Consider the following 27,510-nt stretch of genomic DNA (forward strand, 5'->3'; position numbering starts at 1 on the left):
ATTTTTTTCAAGGAGGAAATAATCACAATATAAGACAGTGAATGTAATAATAATGGCTGTACAAGTTACTGGTAGCACAGTGAGAGGATTTCTTAATTTTGCCAATCTTTAAGTGGGAAGAGAGTAGAAGCTATCAAGGAATAATTCACAGAGGAAGTGACACTTCAACAGGACATTGAAAGAATCTAACGAATTTGCCAGAGACAGAAAACTTTGAGATAGTGAAATATTCACCTATAATAATTATTTTAGCTTTAGTACAATATTTAAAATTATTTTTTATTTCACTTGTTTTAGCAGTTGACATGATTTATGCATCTTTTACTATAAGCTGCCTATGATATATTCTATAAGTTGGTAGAATGTAGATTATAATTAATTATTAGTCATTTATAAAGTGTTAAAAAATACAGAAGACAGTTCAGAAAAGTTAAAATCCCTTTATTTTGAAATATGTAGCTGTTTTGAGAAAGCAAAGAAATCCCTGCCATTCTTATCTACTTTTACAGAATGAAATTTTTATTTTTCATGCGGAGGGTAAAAAAAACACTGATACCTTTTAAAATACTATGTTAGTACCTGTGATTATCACTAATTTTACATTCATAAGGAACAAATGCTTTGTACTATTAACTAAGTATCCAATCTCCTTAATATAATATCTAATATTTAGAGGGAATAATACTTGTGCCTTTGAATAAATTATATAATGTATTTAAAACTATAATAATGTATTTAAAATTATAATAATGTACTTAAATTATGAACTTTAAAAGAGCGGCCTGATCTTATTCTCATTTTGCAATGTCATGCAAATATTCATCATGTGACTTTTTTTCCTAAACAGGATATCATTATTTTCTGGAGGGTTTTTCAGATGCACTACTGTGTGGCAATAGCTCAGATGCTGGGTAAGACAATCATTTGTGTGTGTGTGTGTGTGTGTGTGTGTGTGTGTGTGTGTGTATATATATTTTCTCTTTTTTTGTACAAACTGACAGGTAACAGCCAACTAACTTTATTCATACTAATTTGCTATAATTAAAGTTATTTATAAGGTGAGGGATTATTTAGATATTAGACAAGCTTTCATGTTTCATAAAACAAGAAGTTATACTTTAGCTCTAATGCTGTTTCCCTTAGATGAGTATGTGTGAGCTATGAGATGACTCTGGATTATCCACGGTAGGAAAATGAACTAGACATATGTTAACACACTAATTACCAACAGAAAATAGTTTTGTAAAATATTACTAGAAATGCTATGCAATATTTTAATGATGACGTCAAGTGGATAGTAAAGTTATGTTAAGTCAAAAGTTGGGAAATGTATTAATTGCTTATTTATCATACTTTTATCCCTTGAAATAGCGAATCTTCCTGGCTAGACAATATCATAAGTATAGCACGCTACCAGAATAAAAAGACAGCAGAACTTCTTATAATACTTTCTTTTGCCACGTTTACAGCCAATGTCCAGAAGGATACATGTGTGTGAAAGCTGGTAGAAATCCCAATTATGGCTACACAAGCTTCGATACCTTCAGTTGGGCTTTTTTGTCCCTGTTTCGACTGATGACTCAGGACTTCTGGGAAAATCTTTACCAACTGGTGAGAACCTGAAGAGACACATATTGTGTTTAATTGGAAGTATATAAGAAAACCAGCTTAGTTATGTAATCCAAACCACACCATAATATAATGGAAAGAGCGGAGCTTAAAATCAGATTTGACTTTCTTTACCCTATTGATTATAACACACATTAAGCATAGCAATGCCAGGAGCAGAAATTCTCTCTCAGTTCCCCTTGGCTCAGAACCTATTTCCCACCCTTCCCAGACACAGATCCTCCTAAACAGAAGGCGTATATTCCCCTCAACTCTGTTTACCCGCTCAAGTATCATCCTTCAGGTGGCAGGTGATGAAAATGAATAAGCAGATGTAGAAGGATAACTTTGGTCTCTTCCTTAACTTTATTCAAAGCCTCAGCTCTTTGATGGAGATCTCCATGGTACTTTATTTGACTCTGCTTTATTCCTGATAAATCCAAGAATTCCCTCCTACACATCAGAATGTTGAATGCATGAGTTAGGGGAGAAGGAAGAGGATGATGTTAAAGAAACAGACAGTCAACGAGGTAGGAGGGGCTGTGAACGTCATAATTATTATTTATATCAGAGTCCTATAAGACACACAGTAAGTTGGAGACAGGTAAAGCCACCCGTTAGTGAAATAATATTGAAAAAAATAATTCTGGTGTTCTTATTTTCAGACATTACGTGCTGCTGGAAAAACATACATGATATTTTTTGTGCTGGTCATTTTCTTGGGCTCATTCTATCTAATAAATTTGATCCTGGCTGTGGTAGCCATGGCCTATGAGGAACAGAATCAGGCCACCTTAGAAGAGGCAGAACAGAAAGAGGCTGAATTTCAGCAGATGCTTGAACAGCTTAAAAAGCAACAGGAAGCAGCTCAGGTAAATTCACCAAATCAACTCAGGTAAATTCACCAAATCAAATATGTCCTGTCTCATGGTACAAACCTTCTTTATTGTTTTGGTTGTTACAAAAATACTGGAGAGAAAGTGAGAGACAGATAATTGTTTGTACTTAAGAGAAGCTGGTAGTATAGGGGATTAGTAAGGATTTCTACATTGTTTTGATCATCTTTAAGTCATTTAGTTTAATTATTCTAAGATGTTTACGATATGGACCACAGTAGAACTCTCTCATGCTATTTTAATCATCTTAAAATTTTAGAATACAAGGGAAAATGTGATTTTGGGGTCTTCTCAGGTGAGAAACTTACTGAATGAGTATACTGGCATTAGAAGAAAATCCTAAGAAATCATCTTTTCTTAGAAAAAATTTTATTGGTTATTATATAAAAAGATGTTCATGTGGTTCTTAGAAGATTGTCTATTACTTTCTTTAACCAAAAATATATTGTCTTGTAATGTGGTTGCTTAATTGCCTTTCTTACATAAATAAGAAAGTGATCAAATAATGTAATGTTCTCTGATACAGCAGTATCCAATAGGCATATGGAGATCAGGGAACCTAAGAATTACTTGTTCTTGTAGTGAGGTGTCAGTACTCACAGTACAACAAAATGCCCTTCTTATCACTTCCATCTTTCCTTACTCTTTCCGTTCAGCATCGAAACTCACTGTCTTTACTAAAGAAGAAAGTTGTTTGGGGAGTATTAATTTATTTGCAAGAGTCCTTGTATTGAGAGTACTCTTGGAACAATGATAATAATCAAAAAGTGCCAGCCTAGGGCTAGTACAAGTTGTGATCAAAAAGCATTGCTTTCATCCCATGACCATGTGGCCAGCAAGAACCAGTGCCGACTTAAAGAAGCTGGGGATGGTCTTTGGAGAACTGAACGTCTTGTCTTGCTTAGCCGAAACTTCTGACCCTCCCTTCTCCAGTCTTCTGAATAGGGTATTGTGGAGGGGTAAGGAAGGGATTTTATCACCTTCCATAAATTTGATTGATAATATTGTGAGAGTATTGGACAACCCTGTTTCAATAACTGGAAAGAGGATCTCAGCTCTTTATCTCATTCCTCCTACCTTTGGATTAGACCCCAAGTTACTGATCAGCTTTTCTTCCATGCTCCAGTTTTTTTTCAGTGAAAAAAAAAAAAAAAAAAAGACAGTGCTAATTAGATACCAATTTTTAGAGTAAATCAAATCCCAAAAGTAATATGAATTTGTGTTCTTGTCATTGTCTGATTGATCCTTTTGAATATGCAGTCTGTAAAACATCATACAAATGTAATCAATGTTAGCACAAAGGAAACCAAATTAACTCTAAAAGCCTTTATTAGATGGAAAGAAAAAAAATTCTCTTTTATACTTGCAGAGTTTCTTCGATGTAAGATTAGCTGGAGTCAGCTAAATTATTTTTTAAATGCTTTGCAAATGCTTTAGCTATTTTTTTAAAGGTGAAGTCTTCTCTAGTTCCATGCTAAGACCATTTCTCCTCAATGTAGCAGGCAGCGGCTGTAACTGCCTCAGTGCATTCCAGGGAACCTAGTGCAGCAGGCGGGCTCTCAGACAGCTCCTCTGAAGCCTCCAAGTTGAGTTCCAAGAGTGCAAAGGAAAGAAGAAATCGGAGAAAGAAAAGAAAACAGAAAGAGCAGTCTGGTGGAGAAGAGAAAGATGACGATGAATTCCATAAATCTGAATCCGAAGACAGCATCAGGAGGAAAGGGTTTCGCTTCTCCATAGAAGGGAATCGGTTGACATACGAAAAGAGGTACTCCTCCCCACACCAGGTATGGCACTGCTGAGTTAAATGATGCATGGATGGAAATTAGAACACTGAAGAGAGGGGGAGGAATTAAACACAACTTATGAATTTTTATCAACTGAATTGACTGCTGTGTTTATTATATTTAAACCTATCCTTTCTGTACATAGTTATGAGAAAATCTTAGTTTGCACACATAAATCTACAGCGGGGTGTAGTTGAGATAACACTACATTGAAAGTCAGGAGACCCGGATTCTCACCTGAACCTGTCTGCTGGTACTTGTTGTAACTAATGACATTTCATCTTTCTGGTCTGCAGCCTTTTTAATGAGAAAAAAAAAAATGTAGATAACTGATCAGTAATGTCTTTTTGGTTATTTTATATATTTTTTTACCCCTGACTACTTTATAAACTATCATGCATGCTTCTGAAAATATTAGTCACGGTATACTTTATCAAAAAGCACATCACTCTGAATTTCAGAAGTCTTCAAGTTCCAACAACACTGTGCCTTTTAGCTGCAACAAGAACGATAATTAATTTAAAGTGATTTTAGAAAGACGGACTAAAACAATTTGTGAAAAGTGTTAGAATTTCTTGAAGGGAAAGAGCAACGGAAACAAATGTGCCCCTGTTAAGGTCATGCTACTGATATCTATTGAGTGTTTACAATGTCCATAGTAAGGTACTAAAGAAGCTTGCTTTTGAATATGAAATACGGTGGTTCAGGGTTTTGTTTTTCAATATCTTTAAGTTGCGATCTGTCTCCCCAGTCATTAATCTCAAGGGCTAGAAACCGTCTCTTAGAAAAGTAATTTAATTTAATCCGAATGCACATAAAATGAGAATGTTAATCAAAAAAGAATGAGTCACATTCTGTTTTGAATGCTGAAGTCCCCTTCAACTTAATCTTGCAAAATAAAAGCACATTCCAAATGGCCATATTAATATGATTTTATTTTATTTTATTTTTTTTGGTTTCAAACTTTTAGTCTTTGTTGAGCATCCGTGGCTCCTTATTTTCTCCAAGGCGAAATAGCAGAACAAGCCTTTTCAGCTTCAGAGGGCGAGCAAAGGATGTGGGATCAGAGAATGACTTTGCTGATGACGAACACAGCACCTTCGAGGATAATGAAAGCCGCAGAGACTCCTTATTTGTGCCCCGACGACATGGAGAGCGACGCAACAGTAACCTGAGTCAGACCAGTAGGTCGTCCCGGATGCTGGCCGTGTTTCCAGCCAATGGGAAGATGCACAGCACTGTGGATTGCAATGGTGTGGTTTCCTTGGTTGGTGGACCTTCAGTTCCTACATCGCCTGTTGGACAGCTTCTACCAGAGGTGATAATAGATAAGCCAGCTACTGATGACAATGTAAGGAAGTTTTAAATAGTTCAGGCATGGCTGGCCCATTATTGCTGCCCCAGCCAGTGTTTCTACAGAAGGGAACCCCTTGAGAATGATTCCTGGTTGGTCAAGCTGTGAATGCACCTGCATCTTTTAATATCTTTAAGAGAGTATCCACCTAAAACTTAAGGCCTCAGCACCTTCTTGCATAACACCTGAATGCATTTACTTATTAAACGTGCTAAGGATAAATTAAACACAATAGGAAATGACTGCTTCCAGTTGGAGGATTTGCTATATACCCATGCTGAACTTAGACAGCAGGACATCCTCTAAAGCTCTGGTGTAAGAGTAAATGAACGATTCTTATGTTTAACTGTAACGGGTGTATAATAAATCTTTCAAACGAATTCTTCAATATAGCTCTGCTTTAGTTTAGAAGATTTTCAAGAACACTGTGCCTGAATAGATAGCTTCAATATTATCTTAAAATTTCTAGTACTCATATTTGTCTTACTAAAAAAAAAAATGCTGATATAGGTCTTCTCAAAACTAATCTAAATGAAGAGACACAAAAAAATATTAATACAGGCAGATAAAAGAATTGTCTGTGTACAAAGGTATGTTATGTGTTTGTGAATGTATACCCAGATGAGGAATTTCTAAACACATGCTGCCTCTTATTAGACTTGGAAATATATCAGCATGGTGAGGCATGACTAAGTCAGAATTAGATGACTTATTGCTTTGGTACCCTGGATGAAACTGTTGTCCATGCAGCATGTGTTGTTGTTTTTTTAACCTACAGTTTGTGTTGTCAATGATCATCTATGCCTTGTGTCCAGAAAATGAGATGGCAGCTACGAGTGTCGTAATTATTTGTATTTCTTTAAAAATAAAGGGCTACCTTCTCAACATAAAATGCCTTGATCATTTAGATGTCATTTCAAGTTACTACTTTTTACTATTAGTTCAGAAATAAGGAAATTGTTAAATATGTCTCTCACAAATTTATCAATCATATACAAATTACATTATGTCTCATAAAATTATGAAATCAGAGGGTTAAAAAAAAAAACCCTCAGTTTTTGCTGTATGAGTAAATGGTTAACAGTTTGGACATTCCAGGCTAATGATACAATAAGTCAGCAATATCTGCCATCACCAATTAAATATGAACGTGCATGTCGCATGTGTTTCATGAATTTCACAGTGTCACATTGGTTGTTCACTTATCATATTGCTCAAGTTAATCATTTAATACATTAGCATTTTCTTTACAGGGAACAACCACTGAAACTGAAATGAGAAAGAGAAGGTCAAGTTCTTTTCATGTTTCCATGGACTTTCTAGAAGATCCTACTCAAAGGCAAAGAGCAATGAGCATAGCCAGCATTTTAACAAATACAGTAGAAGGTTTGTAACAAATTCCATCTCCGTTTCAGTTGTTTTCACTGAGCTTATATCGTCTCATTCGAAACGAATGTCTCTGTGAGTTGGAAGCAGTGTATTCTAAAGAGAACATAATAGGTCTTATTTAAGAGTTATTTGTTATACCTACTCCTGTATTCTAGAAGCTTTTTAAAAAGTTACTTAAATTCTGTGATATTGAAACTAAAGAATGTATCCTGTGTGTGGCAACTCCTTGAAAATGCAGACTAAAGCATTTCTGTTAGGGGTTTCTAATCCCCTTAGCCATGGTGTTCCTCTCTTCTGTTCCACTTAGCGTAGGACTTCCTAAATACTCTCAAGATTGGAGGGGAGGAGTGGGTCATTCTCACAAAATAAAAACAAATTAAAAAGATGATTCTTGGCTCTACCCTATCTCTCTGTCCTATCTCTTATAGCCTGAGGATGACACCATAGCCAGACATGAACATAGGATTACACACTGTCTACACTACTCCAACCCATATTCCTATTGAGACTTTATTTAAAAGACCATTCACTTAACTTAAGGCAAAGTATGGAACCACAGTATCAATGCATAAGAGAAGAAAACCATTCTTTGCTACCTCTGTTCTATGTTTATGTGTGAAGAAATATTTTGGGCCGTCTAAAGATTAAATTGTATAGTTTTTTTAAAATCAAGTATAAAAGAGGTTGACTGTCACAAATGGAAATGTGTTGGTTACTAAAAAGAAGTCTAGCGGATTTGAAAGGAATATATGCGTGTACAAATATCTTTTGGTGGTTGTTTTTAATTTATTTTTTTTAAATCTAGAACTTGAAGAATCCAGGCAGAAATGCCCACCCTGTTGGTATAAATTTTCCAACATGTTCTTAATCTGGGACTGTTCGCCATATTGGTTAAAAGTGAAACATATTGTCAACCTGGTTGTGATGGACCCATTTGTTGACCTGGCCATCACCATCTGTATTGTCTTAAATACTCTGTTCATGGCCATGGAACACTATCCCATGACGGACCATTTCAATAATGTGCTTACAGTAGGAAACTTGGTAAGCATATTGGAAGGTAAATGTGTTCAGTCTTCAAACTTTCTGTTTGAGAAACTCTTTACATTTAATAGCTTATAGCAGTCTTTCCACCACCCTTTCTACTTCCTGGCTCCCAAAAGATGGGAATTATATCTAGCTGGATGTATCCTACTTTTGCCAAAAATAACAACCCTTAAGATCAAAGCAGACACTGAGAAAGAGAGTAATAGGCACAGGCCTGCAGTACTACTTGAAAAGTCAATATTGATATTTATAACTATTTCAAGGTACAGAAGCAGTCCATAGTTTAAGGACACACTTTTTGAGATGATGTTATCACAGTTTCCCTACCTGTAGAAGGCTAAAATAAAATTGCAGATCTTTTTATCTTGCTTAGTCATCATCATTATAAGCAATAGTTTAACAACTCAAAAATGTCTCCAGCTTTCCCGCTTCCAGGATCTAGGTAGACCATGCATTGTTTAATCCATCTATTTTAGATCAAAACCATAAAATATTGAAAATCTCCAGTACATTTTGTGTATTATATGATTAACAGCGCCACTTTTGGTGAAGGTTGCCACTAAATTCTTTGTCTTCTGTGCTTAAAAAACATAAATTATTAAAGTGTTTGTCTGTTGACTCAACATAGGAATATTAGCTTTTATTTGCTGAAAGAATGGTCTCTAAAATAATGTATGCATTTTCCACAATATTTGTTTTAGGGTTTAAGGTTTTTGATGATGGAAAGCAAATCATGTAAAGCATCCTGTATTACAGTATTTCTATTTTTTAAGCTTTAGTATTTATATAAGTTTAACCAAAAAGTTTGTTCGGATTTTTCCATAAGATGTTACGTAAGAGGATTGGCCAACCCAATACTATGGAAGTAAATTAATTTTTTTCATGTGTATAAAAAATACTGATAATAGTAATGCACATATTATAATATAGATACATATGTATAATGACAACTATCTGATTAGAGGGAAATGTGAATAAGCTTATAGATACGTAAAACTGTTTATGGGAAAATCTTGTCAGTAGCTGTGCTGTATGAAGTCTGAAGGAAAATGCAGTTTGATGTGATGGAAAGAACACTGGTTAAAAATAGATTTGCTCTCAATCCTAGTTTTGCCGTTTTCTAGCTGATATTCGGCAAGTCATTGCACCCATCTGAAGACCTGTTTCCTCATCTGTAAAGTCATGGTTATAATACCTGCATTACGTGTTTAATAGCGTTTCTGTTGAGGATAAAATGAAATAACTTATATGAGAGCTTTTCATCAACTATAAATTACTATGCAAATGTAAGCTAGTAATATAATCATTACTAGTATAAACATTTTGTTCTAAGAGCAAATATTATGTCATTCTACTTTATCATTATCTGACGGAATTAGAGTAACTTTGTTTTGATCTTAGGTTTTCACTGGGATCTTTACAGCAGAAATGTTTCTGAAAATTATTGCCATGGATCCTTACTATTATTTCCAAGAAGGCTGGAATATCTTTGATGGTTTTATTGTAACGCTTAGCCTGGTAGAACTTGGCCTGGCCAACGTGGAAGGATTATCAGTTCTCCGTTCATTCCGATTGGTAAAGCAAAACAAAACAAAACAGCCCAAAGACAAAAACCTTTCCAACAAGCATCATAGGTTTTACATCATAGGTTTTACCACACACCATTAACATTTTAAGTTTTTGTGTAACATTTGCACTGTCAAAAACAGTCCCTAAATGGAAAAAAAATTGTTCCCACTTATTTAGAAAAAACTTTATTGCAAAAATCCTAGTCACATAAAGTTTCATATATTGCTTAGTTACCATTCTGACTAATTATTGTTTCTAGAGATGACTACAGTTAATATTTCTGGATCTAAGAAAATATTTTAATGAAAATGTACCACATTTTAATAGTGCTTTGAAAATATAAACACCCTTTTATAGTGGTTGATGACAATCAGATATAAGATGTGCATGTAGAAATTCTTCCTAATTCTACCTCTGGAAAATATGCTCCTTCCCAGAATCAGACAAGAGAAATCTGTAGGATTACTTGTTATGTCCACTGATTCACATATATGTCCTTGCAAATCAGGGAAAGAATTATAAAGTCATGGGAAGTATTCCAGGTTTTTAAATGCAGGTGCATCTAGCTATGTCAGTGCTCCAAAGGAACATTATGAATAATAAACACTTTTCTCTACTTATAGCAGGGCTCAATGTGATGGTACTTTGCATGCTATTGACAAATGAGTATCTTTGAGCAGAGATCATCGAGATCAGATGTTAATATTAGTGTCAGGCCTGGTATGCCTTACAACCACCTTCACAAAACAAATTAAGGACAGTTGGTCCCCAAGTAATCATTAAAAATTCACTCTCAGGGAAAATGATCTCAGGGTTAAAATATGGAAGAATCAGATTCTTCCTGGGGGGGGGGGGGTCCAAAAATTAGCCATGCACCTGAAAGTGATCAAGGGCAGGGCAGATGTTGTAAAAGAGTCTTTTTGTTTTGGTTTTTTTGTTTGTTTTGTTTTGTTTTTAGATAAGAAGCTCCCTATGGGACAACCTTTACTTCTTATTTGGTAAAGTGCAACATTTGCTCACAGCTCTCTGTCCTTGATAGATTAGGAAATGTGTCTTGGAGTTAAGACAAGCACTGCCACAAAGACATCCAGACAGCCTGCTCTCCATGCCTTTTGCTTAGGAGAGTGGTGCTATGACAGTGCAGTGACCCCAGGTCATTTCTAATTGGTTAAGGTCCAGAGGTGGACAGATTTAAAAGTTTGGAAAGCAAAGTGCAAGAATGCAAGGTGGCTCTTGCATATTTCCCCAGTGAAGATTGGTAGATTGTAAGTTCTGCAATCAGTAGTGGTCCAGGATATCCACTAGCTTTTTTTTTTTTAATGTCTTTTGTTATAGATATATCTTTCTTATTGAGGTATAATTGATATAACATTATATTAGTTTCAGGTATACAACATATGATCCAATATTTGTATATATTGCAAAATGATCACTACAGTAAGTCCAGTTAACATCCATCACCATGCTTAGTTATAACATCTGCATAGCAGATGTTGTAAGAAATTCAATTTTAATCACTTCTTAGTAAACCTCAATATATGTAATGCTTTTAAAGATTGATCATAATAATATACACTATTTTTTTTATTTTCCAGCTTCGAGTTTTCAAGTTGGCAAAATCTTGGCCAACGTTAAATATGCTAATAAAGATCATCGGCAATTCAGTGGGGGCTCTGGGAAATCTAACCTTGGTGTTGGCCATCATCGTCTTCATTTTTGCTGTGGTCGGCATGCAACTCTTTGGTAAAAGCTACAAAGATTGTGTCTGCAAGATTTCCAGTGATTGTGAACTCCCACGCTGGCACATGAATGACTTCTTCCACTCCTTCCTGATTGTGTTCCGAGTGCTGTGTGGAGAGTGGATAGAGACCATGTGGGACTGCATGGAGGTCGCCGGGCAAGCCATGTGCCTTACTGTCTTCATGATGGTCATGGTCATTGGAAACCTGGTGGTATGTACCCATTTAAGAAGTGTGTTTCAGAAATACATTAAGAGCATAATGAAACGATGACCATTTTGTCCAAAACAAAGACTATGATTATTAATTTTAAAAGTCTCTTACCTTTGATACACTTACAGCCTCACTTTGACAACACAACTATATAGCAGTGACCATACAATATTTATACTCAACTCCATTTTGTCAATCATTTCATCACGTTTATTATGTGAATTCCAATAGAGTATCACATTGAAGACAGGTCTGGTAGGAAATGTTGGGAACATTTCATAAATTCAGATCCAAGGAAGGGAGAAGTCTGAAGAATAAACTTAGAGAAAGCCCAATCCTACTTGCCAGTATAGGACTAAAAAGTGGTGCCTTTAAATGTTCCTAGTTATTTCACCTTTTCCTTGCCCATTCATGGTAGATAGCATTCAGTCACTCTATGTCATATGGCAGATGCATGAACCAACCTGGATTAACCAATCCTTTAGTGGCTCTATTAACCAAACAAAAGTTGGCTACTGATGCCTGAGATTACCCAAATGGAGTAACTGATCAATCCTCTCTCTTAAGTTTGGAACATTACTGTTATAGTATAGAAATATATAATATACTCCAAAGGATATGTACATTTATATTACAGTCTCATGGAAATATTAGCGACTGATTATGAACAGTTGCCTAATTAGTGAACAGTGGGGTATGAGAAATACAGTAGATCAAGAAAACATGTGTTGATGCCTATGTTAAGCTCATAATTCTCATTCTGGGTCATAATGGTTATTTTTCAATTAATATCCAATTTAATATCTCTCTTCATCAAAAAAGAAACTATAAAATGCATTTAAATGCATAATTTTAAACACTAATGAATTTTAAGTTTAGAACTCTTATATAGAACACGTATAAATCTTGTTTCTTATAATCATACAATTTTAAATTTAGTAAAACCATAGGTCAGCTCATTTATCATCTTCATTTTATAAGTAGGGGAACTTGAGACCAACAGAAATCATGTCTTTGCCCATGGATGTATAGTGAAGTAGCTATCGAGCCAGACCACAAATTCAGATCACCCAATTTCTTTTTTTTTTATTTATTTATTTATTTATTTATTTTGGCTGCGTTGGGTCTTCGTTTCTGTGCACAGGCTTTCTATAGTTGCAGCTAGTGGGGGCTACTCTTCGTTGCAGTGCACGAGCTTCTCCTTGCAGTGGCTTCTCTTGTTGCGGAGCATGGGCTCTAGGCGCACGGGCTTCAGTAGTTGTGGCACGCGGGCTCAGTAGTTGTGGCGCACGGGCTTAGTTGCTCCACGGCATGTGGGATCTTCCCGGACCAGGGATCGAACCCATGTCCCCTGCATTGGCAGGCGGATTCTTAACCACTGCGCCACCAGGGAAGTCCCTAGATCACCCAACTTCTGATCACTATGCTGTGGTGTTTCTTTCTTGTCTAGTGGTTAGAATTTATAGTTTCCTCCACACTTCGAGAAATAAGTGATCTCAATCTGCTCTTCTTCACATTGGGGTGAGATTATAATGATGTTTGTATTATTTTTAAGGTCCTGAACCTCTTTTTGGCCTTGCTCCTGAGCTCATTTAGTGCAGACAACCTTGCAGCCACTGATGATGATAATGAAATGAACAATCTCCAAATTGCTGTGGATAGGATGCACAAGGGAATAGCTTATGTGAAGAGAAAAATATATGAATTTATTCAACAGTCCTTCATTAGAAAACAAAAGATTTTAGATGAAATTAAACCACTTGATGATCTAAACAACAAGAAAGACAGCTGTATGTCCAATCATACAACAGAAATTGGGAAAGATCTTGACTATCTTAAAGATGTAAATGGAACCACAAGTGGAATAGGAACTGGCAGCAGTGTTGAAAAATACATTATCGATGAAAGTGATTACATGTCGTTCATAAACAATCCCAGTCTTACTGTGACTGTACCGATTGCTGTAGGAGAGTCTGACTTTGAAAATTTAAACACAGAGGACTTTAGTAGTGAATCAGATCTGGAAGAAAGCAAAGAGGTAAGATTTTATAGATGTGGGTGGGTATAAATGTATATGTGTATACTTGTATTGTATTGCCTGTATTTATGATTATATATTCTCCATGTAGAATATTTTTGCCATCATATAAAATACTTTTTCATTGAAGAACCAAAGATTTAAGCTCAGTGAGGTGATGAATAAATTGAAGAATAATATAGTATATGCGTAAGTTTTCTCATCCTAAGTAATGGATATTTGTTAGATAATGAATGAATGAATGATCCAAGAAATGAACAAACATCATCAGATTTAATCCTTGTAATAACCTCAAAAGTATGTGTTATTTTTCTAACTTTTCAGATAAGAAAACTAGCTTAGGAAGTTCAAGATCATGTAGCTAACGAGGGGGTATAGCTGAGAATTGAATTCATAATCTTTGTTTATGCATTCTGTTTATCTGACAACATACTCATTAGCTCACTTACATGGAAGAGAACTGAGCAACAAGAAATAGTCTATGTCATTCCTCCGATTAAAATTACATTGATCTGCATATTAATCTTCCAGGCTGCCATAACAATGTACCACACACTGGGTGGCTGAAACAATCAAAATGTATTTTCTCACATTTCTGGAGACTGGAAAGTCCAAGGTTATGGTGCTAGGAGGGTCAGTGTCTGGGGAGAGCTCTCACCTTGGGGTGCGGATAGCTGCCTTCTGTGTCCTCATTTGGCCGTTCCTCAATGCATGGGCATGGATAAATAGCTCTGGTCTCTCTTCTTCTTATAAGAGCACCAGCCCTGCTGGATTAGGATTGCACCCTTATGACCTCACTTAACCTTTATCACTACTTCACAGGCCATATCTCCAAATAGAGTCACATTGGGAGTTAGGGCTTCAAAATATTAATTTTGAGGGAACACAATTCAGTCCATAGCAACTGACTTAGAAATATTAAGCTAAAACTCTAATGGATATAAAAGATAATTCCAAAGAAGCCTAGAACAAACCACCTTCATTTCCCACTTATTGTGTGGAAGTCCCAAAAATGGTAAGGTGCCTTAGGTTACACAGTCCAAATTTTTAAATATTTATTTAAAGACTATGTTTTAGAACAGTTTTAGGTTTACATAAAAATTGAGAGGAAGGCAGGAAAATTTCCACATACTCCCTGCCCCCCACACATATATAACCTCCCCCATTATCACCATACCCTGCCAGAGTGGTATATTTGTTACAGTTGCAGAATCTACATTGATGTGTCATTATCACCCAAAGTCCATAGTTTACATTTGGGTTCACTCTTGGTATTGTCCATTTTATGAGTTTGGACAAATGTATAAAGACATTTATCCACCCTTATAGTATCACACAGAGAAGTTTCATGGGTCTATAAACATTCTGTGCTATGCCTATTCATCCTTCCCTCTATGCTAACCCCTGACAGTCACTGATCTGTAACTGTTTTTGCCTTTTCCAGAATGTTATATAGTTGGAGTCAAATAATATGTAGCCTTTTCACACTGGCTTCCTTTATTTAGTAATACACATTTAAGTTTCTTCTGTGCCTTTTTATGGCTTGATAGTTCATTTCTTTCGGTGCTAAGTAATATTTGGTCGTCTGGATGTTTAATTATCCATTCACCCACTGAAGGACATCTTGGTTGCTTCCAAGTTTTGGCAAATGTGAATAAAGCTGCTGTAAACATCCATGTGCAGGTTTCTGTGTGGATATAAGTTTTCAGCTCATTTGGTTAAGTACCAGGGATGGCAATTTCTGGATGGTATGCTAAGTGTTTTGTTTTGTAAGAAATTGCCAAACTGTGTTCCAAAGTGGCTGTATAGTTTTGCACAGCCACTAGCAATGAATGAGAGCTCCTGTTGCCCGACAGCATTTGGTGTTATCAGTGTTCTGGATTTTGGCCATTCTAATAGACGTATAGTGGTACCCCATTGCTTTTTAATTTACATTTTATGATGACATATGATGTGGAGCATCTTTTTATATGCTTCTTTGTCGTCTGTATGTCTTCTTTGATGAGGTATCTTTTAAGAGCTTTGACCTGTTTTTTGATCAAGTTGTTTGTTTTCTTATTGTTAAGTTTTGAGAATTCTTTGTACATTTTGAATAACAGTCCTTTATCAGCTTTGTTTTTGCAAATATTTTCTCCTAATGTGGCTTGTCTTCTTATTCTCTTGACAATGTCTTTCACAGAGCAGATATTTTTAATTTTAATTAAATCCAGTTTATTAACTCTCTCTGTCATGTATTGTGCTTTGGGTATCGTATCTAAAAAGTCATCACCTTGTCCAAGATCATTATATTTTCTCCTGTTATCTTCTAGGAGATTTATAGCTTTGCATGTTTACGTTTAGGTCTGTGATCCATTTTGAATTAATTTCTGTGAAGGGTATAAGGTCTGTGTCTAGATTCATTTTTTGCCTGTAGATGTCCAGTAGTTCCAGTACCATTTGTTGGAAAAGACTCTCTTTGCTCCATAATATTGCCTTTGCTCCTTTACCAAAGATCTGTTGACTATATTCATGTGGGTATATTTCTGGGGTTTCTATTCTATTCTGTTGATCTGTTTGTCTGTTCTTTCACCCATACTGCACTGTCTTGATTAATATAGCTTTATAGTATGTCTTGACGTCAGGTAGTGGCAATCCTGACTTTGTCCTTTTCCTTTGGTATTGTGTTAGCTATTCTAGGTCTTTTGCCTCTTCATATACACTTTAGAATAAGTTTGTAGATATTGCCAAAATAACTTGTTGGGAGTTTGATTGAGATTGCATTGATCAATAGATCAATATAGATCAAGTTGGGAAAAACTGACATCTTGACAATATTGAGTCTTCCTATTCATGAACATAGAATATCTCCCACTTTATTTAGTTGTTTCTTTCATTAGAGTTTTATAGTTGTCCTCATATAGATCTTGTACACATTAGATTTATACCTAAATATTTTATTTATGGGGTACTAACATAATGGTATTTTTTCATTTCAAACCCCACTTGTTAAATGTTAGTCCATAGGAAAGTGATGAACTTTTGTGTATTAACTTTGTAATCTGCAACCTTCTTATAATCACTTATTAGTTCCAGGAGGTTTTTGTTTTTGTTTTTTTATGTTTTGTAGATTCTTTGGATTTTCTACATAAACAATAATGTCATCTGCCAACAAAGACAGTTTTACTTCTTGCTTCCTAATCAGTATACTTTTTGTTTCCTTTTCTTGTCTAATTGCATTAGTTATGACTTCCGGTACAGTGTTGAAAAGGAGTGGTGAGAAAGGATATACTTGTCTTATTCCTGATCTTAGTAGGAAAGCTTTTAGTTTCTCATTATTAAGTACAATGTTAGCTGTAGGTTTTTTGTAGATGGTCTTTATCAAGTTAAGAAAGTTTCTCTCTATTCCTAGTTTACTGAGAGATTTTTATCATGAATGGGTGCTATTTGTTGTCAAATGTTTCCTCTGCGTCCACTGATATCATCGTGTGATGTTTCTTCTTTAGACTATTGATGTGATGGATTACATTAATTCATATAGTCTAAATATTTTAAAATACTTTAAATACTAAATATTTAAAATATTCAGAGGATCAAATACTCTCAACGATATTTTATTAAGGATTAAGTTCTACTAGAATATTACCATGTCCAAGGTAATGCATTTTGACAGTGGTTCAAGTAAGATATCATAAGCATGTGAATTATTGCTTATGTCCCTTTAAAGATGTTTCGAGCTTTTATAATAAGTCTCTGAATAGGCTAAGTCATCCACTACTCTTCAGAGTGGAGCTAATATCAGAGCTGGAAGCTGCTGCCTTGACCCCAGGCTGTGGGCTTCCTTAGGTAAATCAGATTTGTGTAATCATAGGGGGAGAGAAAGCATGTAGAGATGTAATTGTGGGTAGATCCTCATTACATTTCACATGTCTATGGAAATGGATTTAGGAGATAAAAATTACAGATCATTTTTGCAAAGCATTGTGAAATTTTTTCAGGATTTTTAATTTGAATATTATTTCAGTTCAAACTTTGTTCATTAAAAACTTGAGTTTTGCTAAAGAATCTGACGGAGGCTGATTTTTTTAGTTGTTATCTTTATATTTACAGAATTGGTTCTGAAGTTCTGTTAAATTTGGCAGTATTCTTCCTAGTCTGATTTTCTTTGTCTTGAATCTTCATACCTTTATTTAATATTTGATGAAGACTAATAACTACTACATACTATCTGTTGCATTAAAACACGTTTTTCTTTTTCTACTGAAGTATAGTTGATGGACAATATTATATAAGTTACAGGTGTACAATATAATAGTGATTCGCAATTGTTAATGGTTATACTACGTTTATAGTTATTATAAAATATTGGCTGTATTTCCTGTGTTGTCCAGTATTTCCTTGTGGCTTATTTTCTGACTAATAGTTTGTACTTCTTACTCCCTTACCCCTATATTGCCCCTCCCCTCTTCCCTCTCCTTGCTGGTAACCACTAGTTTGTTCTTTATATCTGTGAGTCTGCTTCTTTTTCATTTATTCACTAGTTTTTTTGTATTTTTTAGATACCACATATAAGTGATATAATACAGTATTTGTCTTTCTCTGTCTGACTTATTTCACTTAGCATAATGCCCTCCAAGTCCATCCATGTTGCTGCAAATGGCAAAATTTCATTCTTTTTTATGACTGAGTAGTACTCCATTGTATGTATATGCCACATCTTCTTTATCCATTCATCTGTTGACAGACACTTAGTTTGCTTCCATATCTTGGCAATTGTAAATAATGCTACTATGAACATTGGGGTGCATGTATCTTTTCAAATTAGTTTTTTGTTGTTGTTGTTTTCAGATATATTCCTGGGAATGGAATTGCTGGGTCATATGGTAGTTCTAATGTTAGTTTTTTGAGGAACCTCCATACCTCCATACCACATGGCTGCACCAATTTATATACCCACCAACAGTGTACAAGGGTTCCCTTTTCTCCACATCCTCACCAACATTTGTTATGTGTATTCTTTTTGATGATAGCCATTCTGACAGATGTGAGGTGATATCTCATTGTGGTTTTGATTTGCATTTCGCTGATGATTTAGTGATGTTGAGCATCTTTTCATGTGCCTATTGGCCATTTGCATTTCCTCTTTGGAAAATGTCTATTCAGCTCTTCTGCCCATTTTTTAATCTGGTTGGTTTTTGGTTTTTTGTTTTTGTATTTTTTGATGTTCAGTTACATGACCTGTTTATATATGTTAGATAGTAACCCCTTACTGGTCATATCATTTGCAAATATTTTCTCCCATTCAGTAGGTTGTCTTTTTATTTTGTCAATGGTATCCTTTGCTGTGCAAAAGCTTTTAAGTTTAATTAGGTCCCATTTGTTCACTTTTGCTTTTATTTCCTTTGCTTTAGGAGACAGATCCAAAAAAATATTGCTATAATTTGTGTTCTGCCTATGTTTTCCTCTAGGAGTTTTATAGTATCCGGTCTTACATTCAGCTCTTTAATCCATTTTGAGCTTGTTTTTGTATATGGTGTTAGAGAATCTTCTAATTTCATTCTTTACATGTAGCTGTCCAGTTTTCACAGCATCACTTATTGAAGAGACTGTCTTTTCTCCATTGTATATTCTTGCCTCCTTTGTCATAGATTAATTGACCATAAGTGTGTGGGTTTATTTCTGGGCTCTCTATCCATTGATCTACGTGTCTGTTTTTGTGCCAGTACCATACTTTTTGATTACTGTAACTTTGTAGTATAATCTGAAATCAGGAAGCATGATTCCTCCAGCTCCATTTTTCTTTCTCAAGATGGTTTTGTCTATTTGGGATCTTTTGGGTTTCCATATAAATTTTAAAATTATTTGTTCTAGTTCTGTGAAAAATGCCATTGGTATTTTGATAGGGATTGCACTGAATCTGTAGGTTGCCTTGTGTAAGATGATCATTTTAATAATATCGATTCTTCCAATCCAAGAACATGGTATATATTTCCATCTGTTTATGTTATCTTCAATTTCTTCAGTTTATTTTTCCAAGTACAGGTCTTTTGCTTCCTTAGGTAGATTTATTCCGAAGTATTTTATACTTTTTGATGCAATGGTAAATGGGATTGTTTTCTTAATTTCTCTTCCTGATAGTTTGTTGTTAGTGTATAGGAATGCAACAGATTTCTGTATATTAATTTTGTATCCTGCAACTGTACCAAATTCATTGATGAGCTCTAGTAGTTTTCTGGTGGTGTCTTTAGGATTTTCTATGTATTGTATCATGTCATCTGCAAACAGTGACAATTTCACTTCTTTCCAATTTGGATTCTTTTTATTTCTTTTTCTTCTTTGATTACCGTGGTTAGGACTTCCAAAACTGTGTTAAATAAAAGTGGTAAGAGTGGACATCGTTGTCTTGTTCCTGATCTTAAAGGAAATGCTTTCAGCTTTTCACCATTAAGTATGATGTTAGCGGTGGGTTTGTCATATATGGCCTTTATTATGTTGAGATGTGTTAACTCTCCACAAAGTGGGTTTATCATAAATAGATGTTGAATTTTATCAAAAGCTTTTTCTGCATCTACTGAGATGATCATATTGTTTTTACTCTTCAATTTGTTAATGTAGTGTATCACATTGATTGATTTGCAGATATTGAAAAATCCTTGCATCCCTGGGATAAATCCCACTTGCATGGTGTGTGATCCTTTTAATGTATTGTTAGGTTTGGTTTGCTAGTATTTTGTTGAGGATTTTTACATCTATGTTCATCAGTAATATCTTTGTCTGGTTTTGGTAGCAGGGTGACGCTGGCCTCATAGAACGAGTTTGGAAGTGTTCCTTCTTCTGCAATATTTTGGAATAGTTTGAAAAGGATAGATGTAAACTCTCCTCTAAATGTTTGGTAGAATTCACCTGTGAAGTCATCTGGTCCTGGACTTTTGTTTGTTGTGAGATTTTCATTACTCAAAACTATTTTATTACAAAAACCATCCATAATGAATACTCTTCTGCAAAAATTTGACATAATTTATACTCATACATTTTTATTTGTATTGATCAGGGCTAACAGGAACACTGATCTCTTTATTAAGCAGTGATCATCCACTGAACCACTGGAGAAAGTTCTATTCCTTCATACTCTGTCATTTTATATCTTCAAACACTGCATTAATTGAAAATTTAATGTTTAGTAGAAACTTTAGAGATAATTTAATGCACTATTTCTCAAATTATGAGTCATAACCCAGTAAGAGTTGATAAACAAATTTATTGTACCACTAATTAAAAAATTTTTTTAATTTAATAAAATAATGATATCAGAGCACATTGCACATTTAGGAAGACCTAGTGAGTGCAGCTTTTGTTGCCTGTGCTGAACTATAATGCACTGCTTTTCTAATAGAGTATAACCACTAGGTCCATGGGTGTAGGGCCTGAAGTTCAGGAGTTCTTAAGTGTGAGAAACACTGTTTCAGCTCTTTAAAGGTAGTGATCATGGAGCCTTCCTGACCCTAGGCAGAATGTGTGGCTTCTTTTTTGGTTCCCAGAGATATAAGGCACAAAGTGTGGGTAATAAACAACGCATGCTCTAGGCTCATGCATCTTACAAAGTATCATATTATTTTATTATAACCACTGATATGCATGTATGTCTCTCCTTTTATGTTGCGACGTATATACTTGTACATTTTTGGTAAGAAGTAGGCACTCAAATCAAAGTTTTCCAGCTCATTTAACTCTTTTTAATAGAAACAGTTTGAAGGTATTCATCACAGTTACTCTGATGAGAGCATTCTTGAAAATATAGTTTTATTTCCCATCATCCAGACTCCATTTTTCTCTTGATTCAATCCAATATTGAACTTCGTTGTTTTTATCTTTGTTAAGCATTTCACCTTGTCAGTTTATATTGGGCTTCAAGGAAAGTAATAATCCCTTATCTTTTTCCCATGAATTGCTGTTGAAATACAGTTGTTTCTCATCCAGTTGATATTTTTATATTAAATACTGAAACTTCTATTCATCCCCATTACATTTCAATTTCTTTCATTCATTTTTGAATCTGGCTTTCTATAAATATTCTTTTATAGATTACTATATTGTCCCAATTTTCCTTTACCATGCACTTTTCTTTACCATGTCTTCCTTTCTGGTTAGAAATAAACCCATACAAAATTGTTTCTCTTCAGTGCTCCCCTAGTCTTATATAGTACTCGCTTCATCAAAGCAAGGCACAAATCATGAGATGCTCTGCTTTTAGTGGAATTAAACTGAAAATAGATACCTCAAAAGATGAAGATTCTTTATTCTACATTAGGAATGCAGCCTATAATACGTTAAAGTAACTTTGCCATTTTGATTTTTCTGTTTTGGCCTTTATTCTTTTGCCTACCTTAATTTATTCAACAGTTACCATGTGCTAAGGAATGTATTAGATAATGAAGGATACAAATGAGCCATGATTCTGCTTATATATATATATACATATATGCATTTAGAAAGATGACTCTCTTCGTAAATATATATGTATACAAATACATATATACATGTATCCACACATATACATACATTTGCATTTTAGAAAGATAACTTTCAACCTTTAAATATGCATTTCCATACTGGGACATACCTTATTGACTACAAATATTACCTTTCATGACCTCTGTTTGACCTATTCCATTTTAATATATTAATGTTTCCATTCCTGAATTTCAATAATGAGTCTTATCTACAATGGGCATTATTGAAATTACATTAGTGCCTTGGGTTAAAATTACTGGTGCTCATAGTTTATTATCCATTATTGAAACATTTGTTTTTAGACATGTGAGGCTGTAATTATAAAGTTGTTGGTAATGGAGTATTCTCTGAAGCCAAATACTGGGTTATATAATTCTATTTTAGCCACATACTGTGTGACCTTACTTGACTATCCAATCCTCAATTTCCTCATCTCAAAAATGGGGATAAAATCACCTACTTTTGGGGGAATATTATTAAATGAGATAGTAAATGTAAAGGACTTAGCACAGTGTCTAGCAAATTGTAAGTATTCAATAAATTGTTATTATTATTATTACTAGTAGCATTCCCAACACTCTGTTCCTGGTAAGTTTTCTATTAAGAATTACTAGTAACATATTCTACGATTTGTCCTTTTTTATTGTTTGCCTTCTGCCCTCTGTCATAAACTGTTTTACATGTTTATCTGGAGAGAGTGATAAATTTTGTATTTTCTGTCTAATTTTTAAACTGTTTTCATTAAATTCTTGATAATGGTTAACTCATTTAAAATATTTTTAAAAAACTATTTTTCTGAAGGGCATTCCAGTAAGAAAGAATAAATGAGAAAAAACCTAGAGCTATGAAGCATAGAGTGTGTTTAGAAATAATTAGCAGTTTGCTGTTGCTGGGACATAAAATCTAGATGAAAGTAGAGGCATAAGCAAGGAGCGGATAGTCTGTTTCCAGGAAACCAAAAATAGACTGATATGAAGAAACACTGTAAAATGGAGGCTGGTACTTGTTTTACTTCCTCCATAATGTACATACACATGCATCACTGTCCCCCATTCCAGGACAAATTTGAGAACTATCTTTTCTATACTTTCCCCCTTTTGGTCCCCAAAAGCAGAAAAGGCATAGCATGGGTCACATTTCCTCACCTTTTTAAGTCCCAATGGACCTCAACCTTCAAAGAACATTCAAATAACCTAAAGCATTGTTTTTGAAACCTCAGAAAGTTTCTTGACTCATGGAAATAAATAGCTAGAAATATGGCTTTTTACTGAAAAATAATAGTAAAGAATGGAGGCTTGGACAGATTTTGAGGAGTTTTGAAAGCTGGGCAAAATTGCTGAGACTATGCAAAAGACAAATAAAGTCATATCTCCCCAATTAGAAAGTAAGTTGTTTTGGCAATGAATTGTGTTTTATATAATTTTAATCCTCTGAAGCACCTCCTGTAATGTTGGGTGCATAATAAGGGCTCAATATCTTTTTGAGTTTGGGCTGATTTTTATGAATACTAGACTAAGAGTCTGGTGGCCTTAACTCTATTATGGGCAATCACTAACTCTATATTATCCAGTTTCCTAATTTATAATAGGAGTACATCTGTTCTGTGGTGCTTATAGGAATGTTATGAGGATCTAAAAGCTGTTTAGAAGTTAAAAGGACTCAAAAAACATAAGGTAGTGATAGCTACTGATAGCAAAATTACTACTCTAATCTGTTTAAATAAATACTTTTAAAATGAATTATTAAACTTAGGCCTCTTTGGAATAAAAACAACATATTATTAAAGTAGTTAGGAAAAAGTACGCTTGTTTTTGCAACGAGTGAGCTGCAGAGTGAGTAAAAATGTCATTCGAGTCTTTGTATACAGTTCTTGTTAGTAACAGGTATCATTTGTTGGATGCTTACCATGGACAAAGCACTGTTTATAGGGCTTTACACGTAGTGTTATGTCATTCAATCTTCACACCATGAGACAGATACTATTATTCCAAACTTACAGATAAGGAAATTGAACTCAAAGAGTTTAAGTAGCTTGCCAAAGTCACACAAATAGTAAGGATTGATCCTGACCTAGAATCCAGGCTGTCAGTTACAGTCTATGTTCTGAACTATTACATTAAATTTCCTTAACAATGTCTAAAAAGGTACTATCTCTGACCTCTATTTGAAATGAATGACACTGTTTATTGAAGACCTAAGAATAGGTACCCACTGTAGAGTTGGTGTTGACTACCAAGCCCTCATCACTGGACACAGGTTAATAATATAGCCAGGAGAATCTCAGTCTCCCTCAGTCCTGGAGGGACCTTTCCCTCCTCTGCTGGCCTGTAATTTAGACTGATCTGCTTCTGACCTGTGGAGTTCTCCTAATTACAGAGCGCTTATTCTCAGAAACTATGGTTACTCAAAGTTGTGCTTTAGGAAGATACCCTTCTGAGTTTAATTCTACCTATAAGAATCTTCCAAATAATTAGGAAGCACTTCTGTGGTTACATCATTAGCTTATAAAGTCTTTGAGAACAGGGGAAACACCAAACATGTCTTACTCACCTTAAGTCCACAGCACATAAAAAATGTTTATTAAATGAATGAATAAATGCGTAACGAACAGTTAATTCTAGATCCCATTTGTCCTCCCAATGATATTACCTGTGTTAAAATAATATTTACTTACTGCTTTGCCGATATTTTCTCATTTAATACTTTCATCTTTACTGGACATGATATAGATTGAAGAACACATGATAACTTTCAACCTGTTGTACATTGCTGAATATCAGCAAATTAAATTTGTGCTACCACATAAGGGTCCACAGTGAATGCCTTATGTGAACAATAGTCAGTTTTAAAATGTGCATAAGAACAGGAATTAAGCTTATTTCATATAACACAGTATGGCCCACATTCATCACAGTGCCTAGCATATAGTAAGTAAATGTGTGTTAAATAAAGAAATAAGAATAGGAAGTCCTTGATTAATCTTGAATCAAATGGATATATACCGAGACTTTTGCAAATATCCAAATTTACGAACATCACGATAACAATTTTCCCTGTAGAAAAATGTCAGACAACATATCTGGGGATATTAAGAATCTACTGGGAGATAGGTATATATGCCTCCACACTTTTTTATCTATACTGTCTCTTTACCTCATGGTCTCTGATACAGCACGCTTTGCCTCCATCTTGTATTACAGTTTCTTCTTCTTTCTAAGCCCTTACCACAAGCTTGTTTAAATGGTCAAGACTCTCTCATTCTAAAATAAAATAAAATCATGTAAATTTTAAAAGTTATTCCTTTGATTTTTTTCCCTTTCTTAAGTTTCTTTTGTAATTTCTTCCTTGAATTCATTGCTTATCTTCTTTAAAAGATAACTTGTGCTCGCTGTCTCCCATTTCCACTGCTCAGTCATCTTAAAGCATCATCTCTGGTTTCCACCTTTACTTTTCTCTCTCAAAAATCACCAGTGTTCTCTTAATTGCCAAGTTCAGTGGCCCTATTTTACTTGATATCTGCATCATTTCTTAATTCTTTAAGAGTCGTCATTCCCTGGTTTACAAAAGTCCAAGCTACTTTCCTCCCAACCATATGATCTCCTTCTCAAATAGCTTACAAGAAGCCTGAAGTCCTTCTCAACTTCTCTAATTGGAAGCCCCTCATCAAATTTACTGCCAAATCCTGTAGATTTTATCTCCTAAATCCGTCTCCAATCTTGACCATCCCCCCACTCCTCATCCTATTATTTCACCAATATCAATAGAATTACCATCTGAAACACATTTCCATGGGGGGGAGAAGGGCAGTCTTTATCATGAGCAACTTGATGGTCTTGAGAAGATCTATTTCACCAGTCTAATATCTCATGACTTATTTCAGTTCTAGTCACATAGTTCCATGAAGATTATACCTTTTGACTCCATAATTTCTTATTAGAAATTCTCTTCTTATCCCTGTCATTCTCTGCAAAATCTAGCAAAACAAAAAAAGGAACTTTGAGTTGTCTTTCAAGACACTGTCAATTTATTCACTCAAACATATTGTTGTTTGTTGCTCATGATACCTAGCAATTCTTATTCTGGGCAAGGCTCTGAGACTCCCCTAAGTAGAATTACTACCTGCATAACATGAAATGTCTATACTGCACTCTATTTCTCTGTTGTGTATCTGTCTATCCTACTTACTAATCTTGTGAGCAACTTGAGAACAAGAACTGTTGTCATATACACCTTTGTATTTCTAGTAACTAGTACTGTACCTGGCACAAATGAGGTGCTTGATCAATGTTAATTGGCATCATGTAAGTTAATCTCACTTTTCCTGAATACATTTTTATCAGTTATATTTTTTGAAAGTGTACAGATAGAATAAACTAAGCAAGACTATTCCTAAGTCAAATTAAGTTAGCAGCTTACTCTTTAATGAAGCTTCTCCTCCCTGGGGAGAGGGCAGGGAGGAAGGAAGATGGAGGAGAAAAGAAAACAGTCAGAATTTTCGTATCATTGCCTGACAGATGCTCAGGGAACACTTTGTAGAGTCCCATCCGGGTATTGACTGGGAGTGTCCCTTCAGCCCTTGCCTATTTCCTTGTCTTGAGCTATATAGTTCCTCAGGACCATGATCCCTATGAGATGGCAACTACTCTCCATGAAGAGTACTACCATCTAGCCAACGGATACCCAAACTCCCTCTCCCTTATTACACCTAATTGATCACCAGGTATCACCAATGCTACTTTGTCTTTGTCTACTCTGCATCCCCACCACCTCCACCCAATGTCAGACCTCCATCATCTCTCAGTTTTACTGCTACAGCCTCCAAAAAGGGCTCCCACATTCATATTCTCCTCACTAGTCCAGTTCCCACATAATGATAAGTGGTCTTTCTAAAAGGTAAATCTGGCCATAGCTCTTTCGGCTTTCTAACCTTTCAGGAGCTGCCCATTGCTCCCAGTCTATACTTCTTAACATGGCCTACAAGTCCCTGCAAAAGTGACCATTACTGACCTTTCCAGCCTCATGTAATAGTACTTCCCACCCCTCCCCAGCCAACTACACTGATCTTTTGTTTCCTAAAACTCCTCATGCTTTATCAGGTTCTGATCCTCATTCCTGTTCCCTCTATCTGGGATATTCTCCTACCACATATTTCTTCACCTGAATCACTCCCACCCCAACTCATCCTTCTGGCCCCAAATGTCACTTTTTTCTACCCTGCTCTTCTTAGACTGAGTTATTCCATGTGTTATCTTGTTCAGTCCTTATGACCACCATGTAAAGTAGGGATCATTTTACAAATTAGAAACTACAGCTTATGGAGGTCAAGATAATTGCCTAAAGTCCATAAAACCAGTCATTGTGATTCAAACCCAAGCTTGTCTGACTC

General features: G+C 35.1%; 1 protein-coding gene across 6 annotated transcripts in view; it reads left to right on the forward strand.

Moving 5' to 3' along the window:
- The window catches only part of LOC137764894 (sodium channel protein type 1 subunit alpha), an 83,926-nt gene that overhangs the window by 23,774 nt on the left and 32,642 nt on the right, over positions 1-27,510 (forward strand). Inside the window, exons 7-16 of one of the 6 annotated variants that reach the window (XM_068543957.1) lie at positions 848-911; positions 1,470-1,611; positions 2,274-2,480; positions 4,007-4,288; positions 5,259-5,606; positions 6,896-7,028; positions 7,837-8,075; positions 9,480-9,653; positions 11,243-11,599; positions 13,155-13,637. In XM_068543957.1, the coding sequence (XP_068400058.1) occupies positions 848-911; positions 1,470-1,611; positions 2,274-2,480; positions 4,007-4,288; positions 5,259-5,606; positions 6,896-7,028; positions 7,837-8,075; positions 9,480-9,653; positions 11,243-11,599; positions 13,155-13,637 (2,429 nt within the window). Of the gene's footprint in view, positions 1-847; positions 912-1,469; positions 1,612-2,273; positions 2,481-4,003; positions 4,289-5,258; positions 5,640-6,881; positions 7,029-7,836; positions 8,076-9,479; positions 9,654-11,242; positions 11,600-13,154; positions 13,638-27,510 lie in introns of all 6 variants that reach the window. The other 5 variants (XM_068543952.1, XM_068543953.1, XM_068543954.1 and 2 more) reach the window with 5 other exon arrangements.

The sequence above is a fragment of the Eschrichtius robustus genome, chromosome 5, assembly GCF_028021215.1.
Source record: "Eschrichtius robustus isolate mEscRob2 chromosome 5, mEscRob2.pri, whole genome shotgun sequence".
In the NCBI taxonomy this organism is placed as follows: Eukaryota; Metazoa; Chordata; class Mammalia; order Artiodactyla; family Eschrichtiidae; genus Eschrichtius; species Eschrichtius robustus.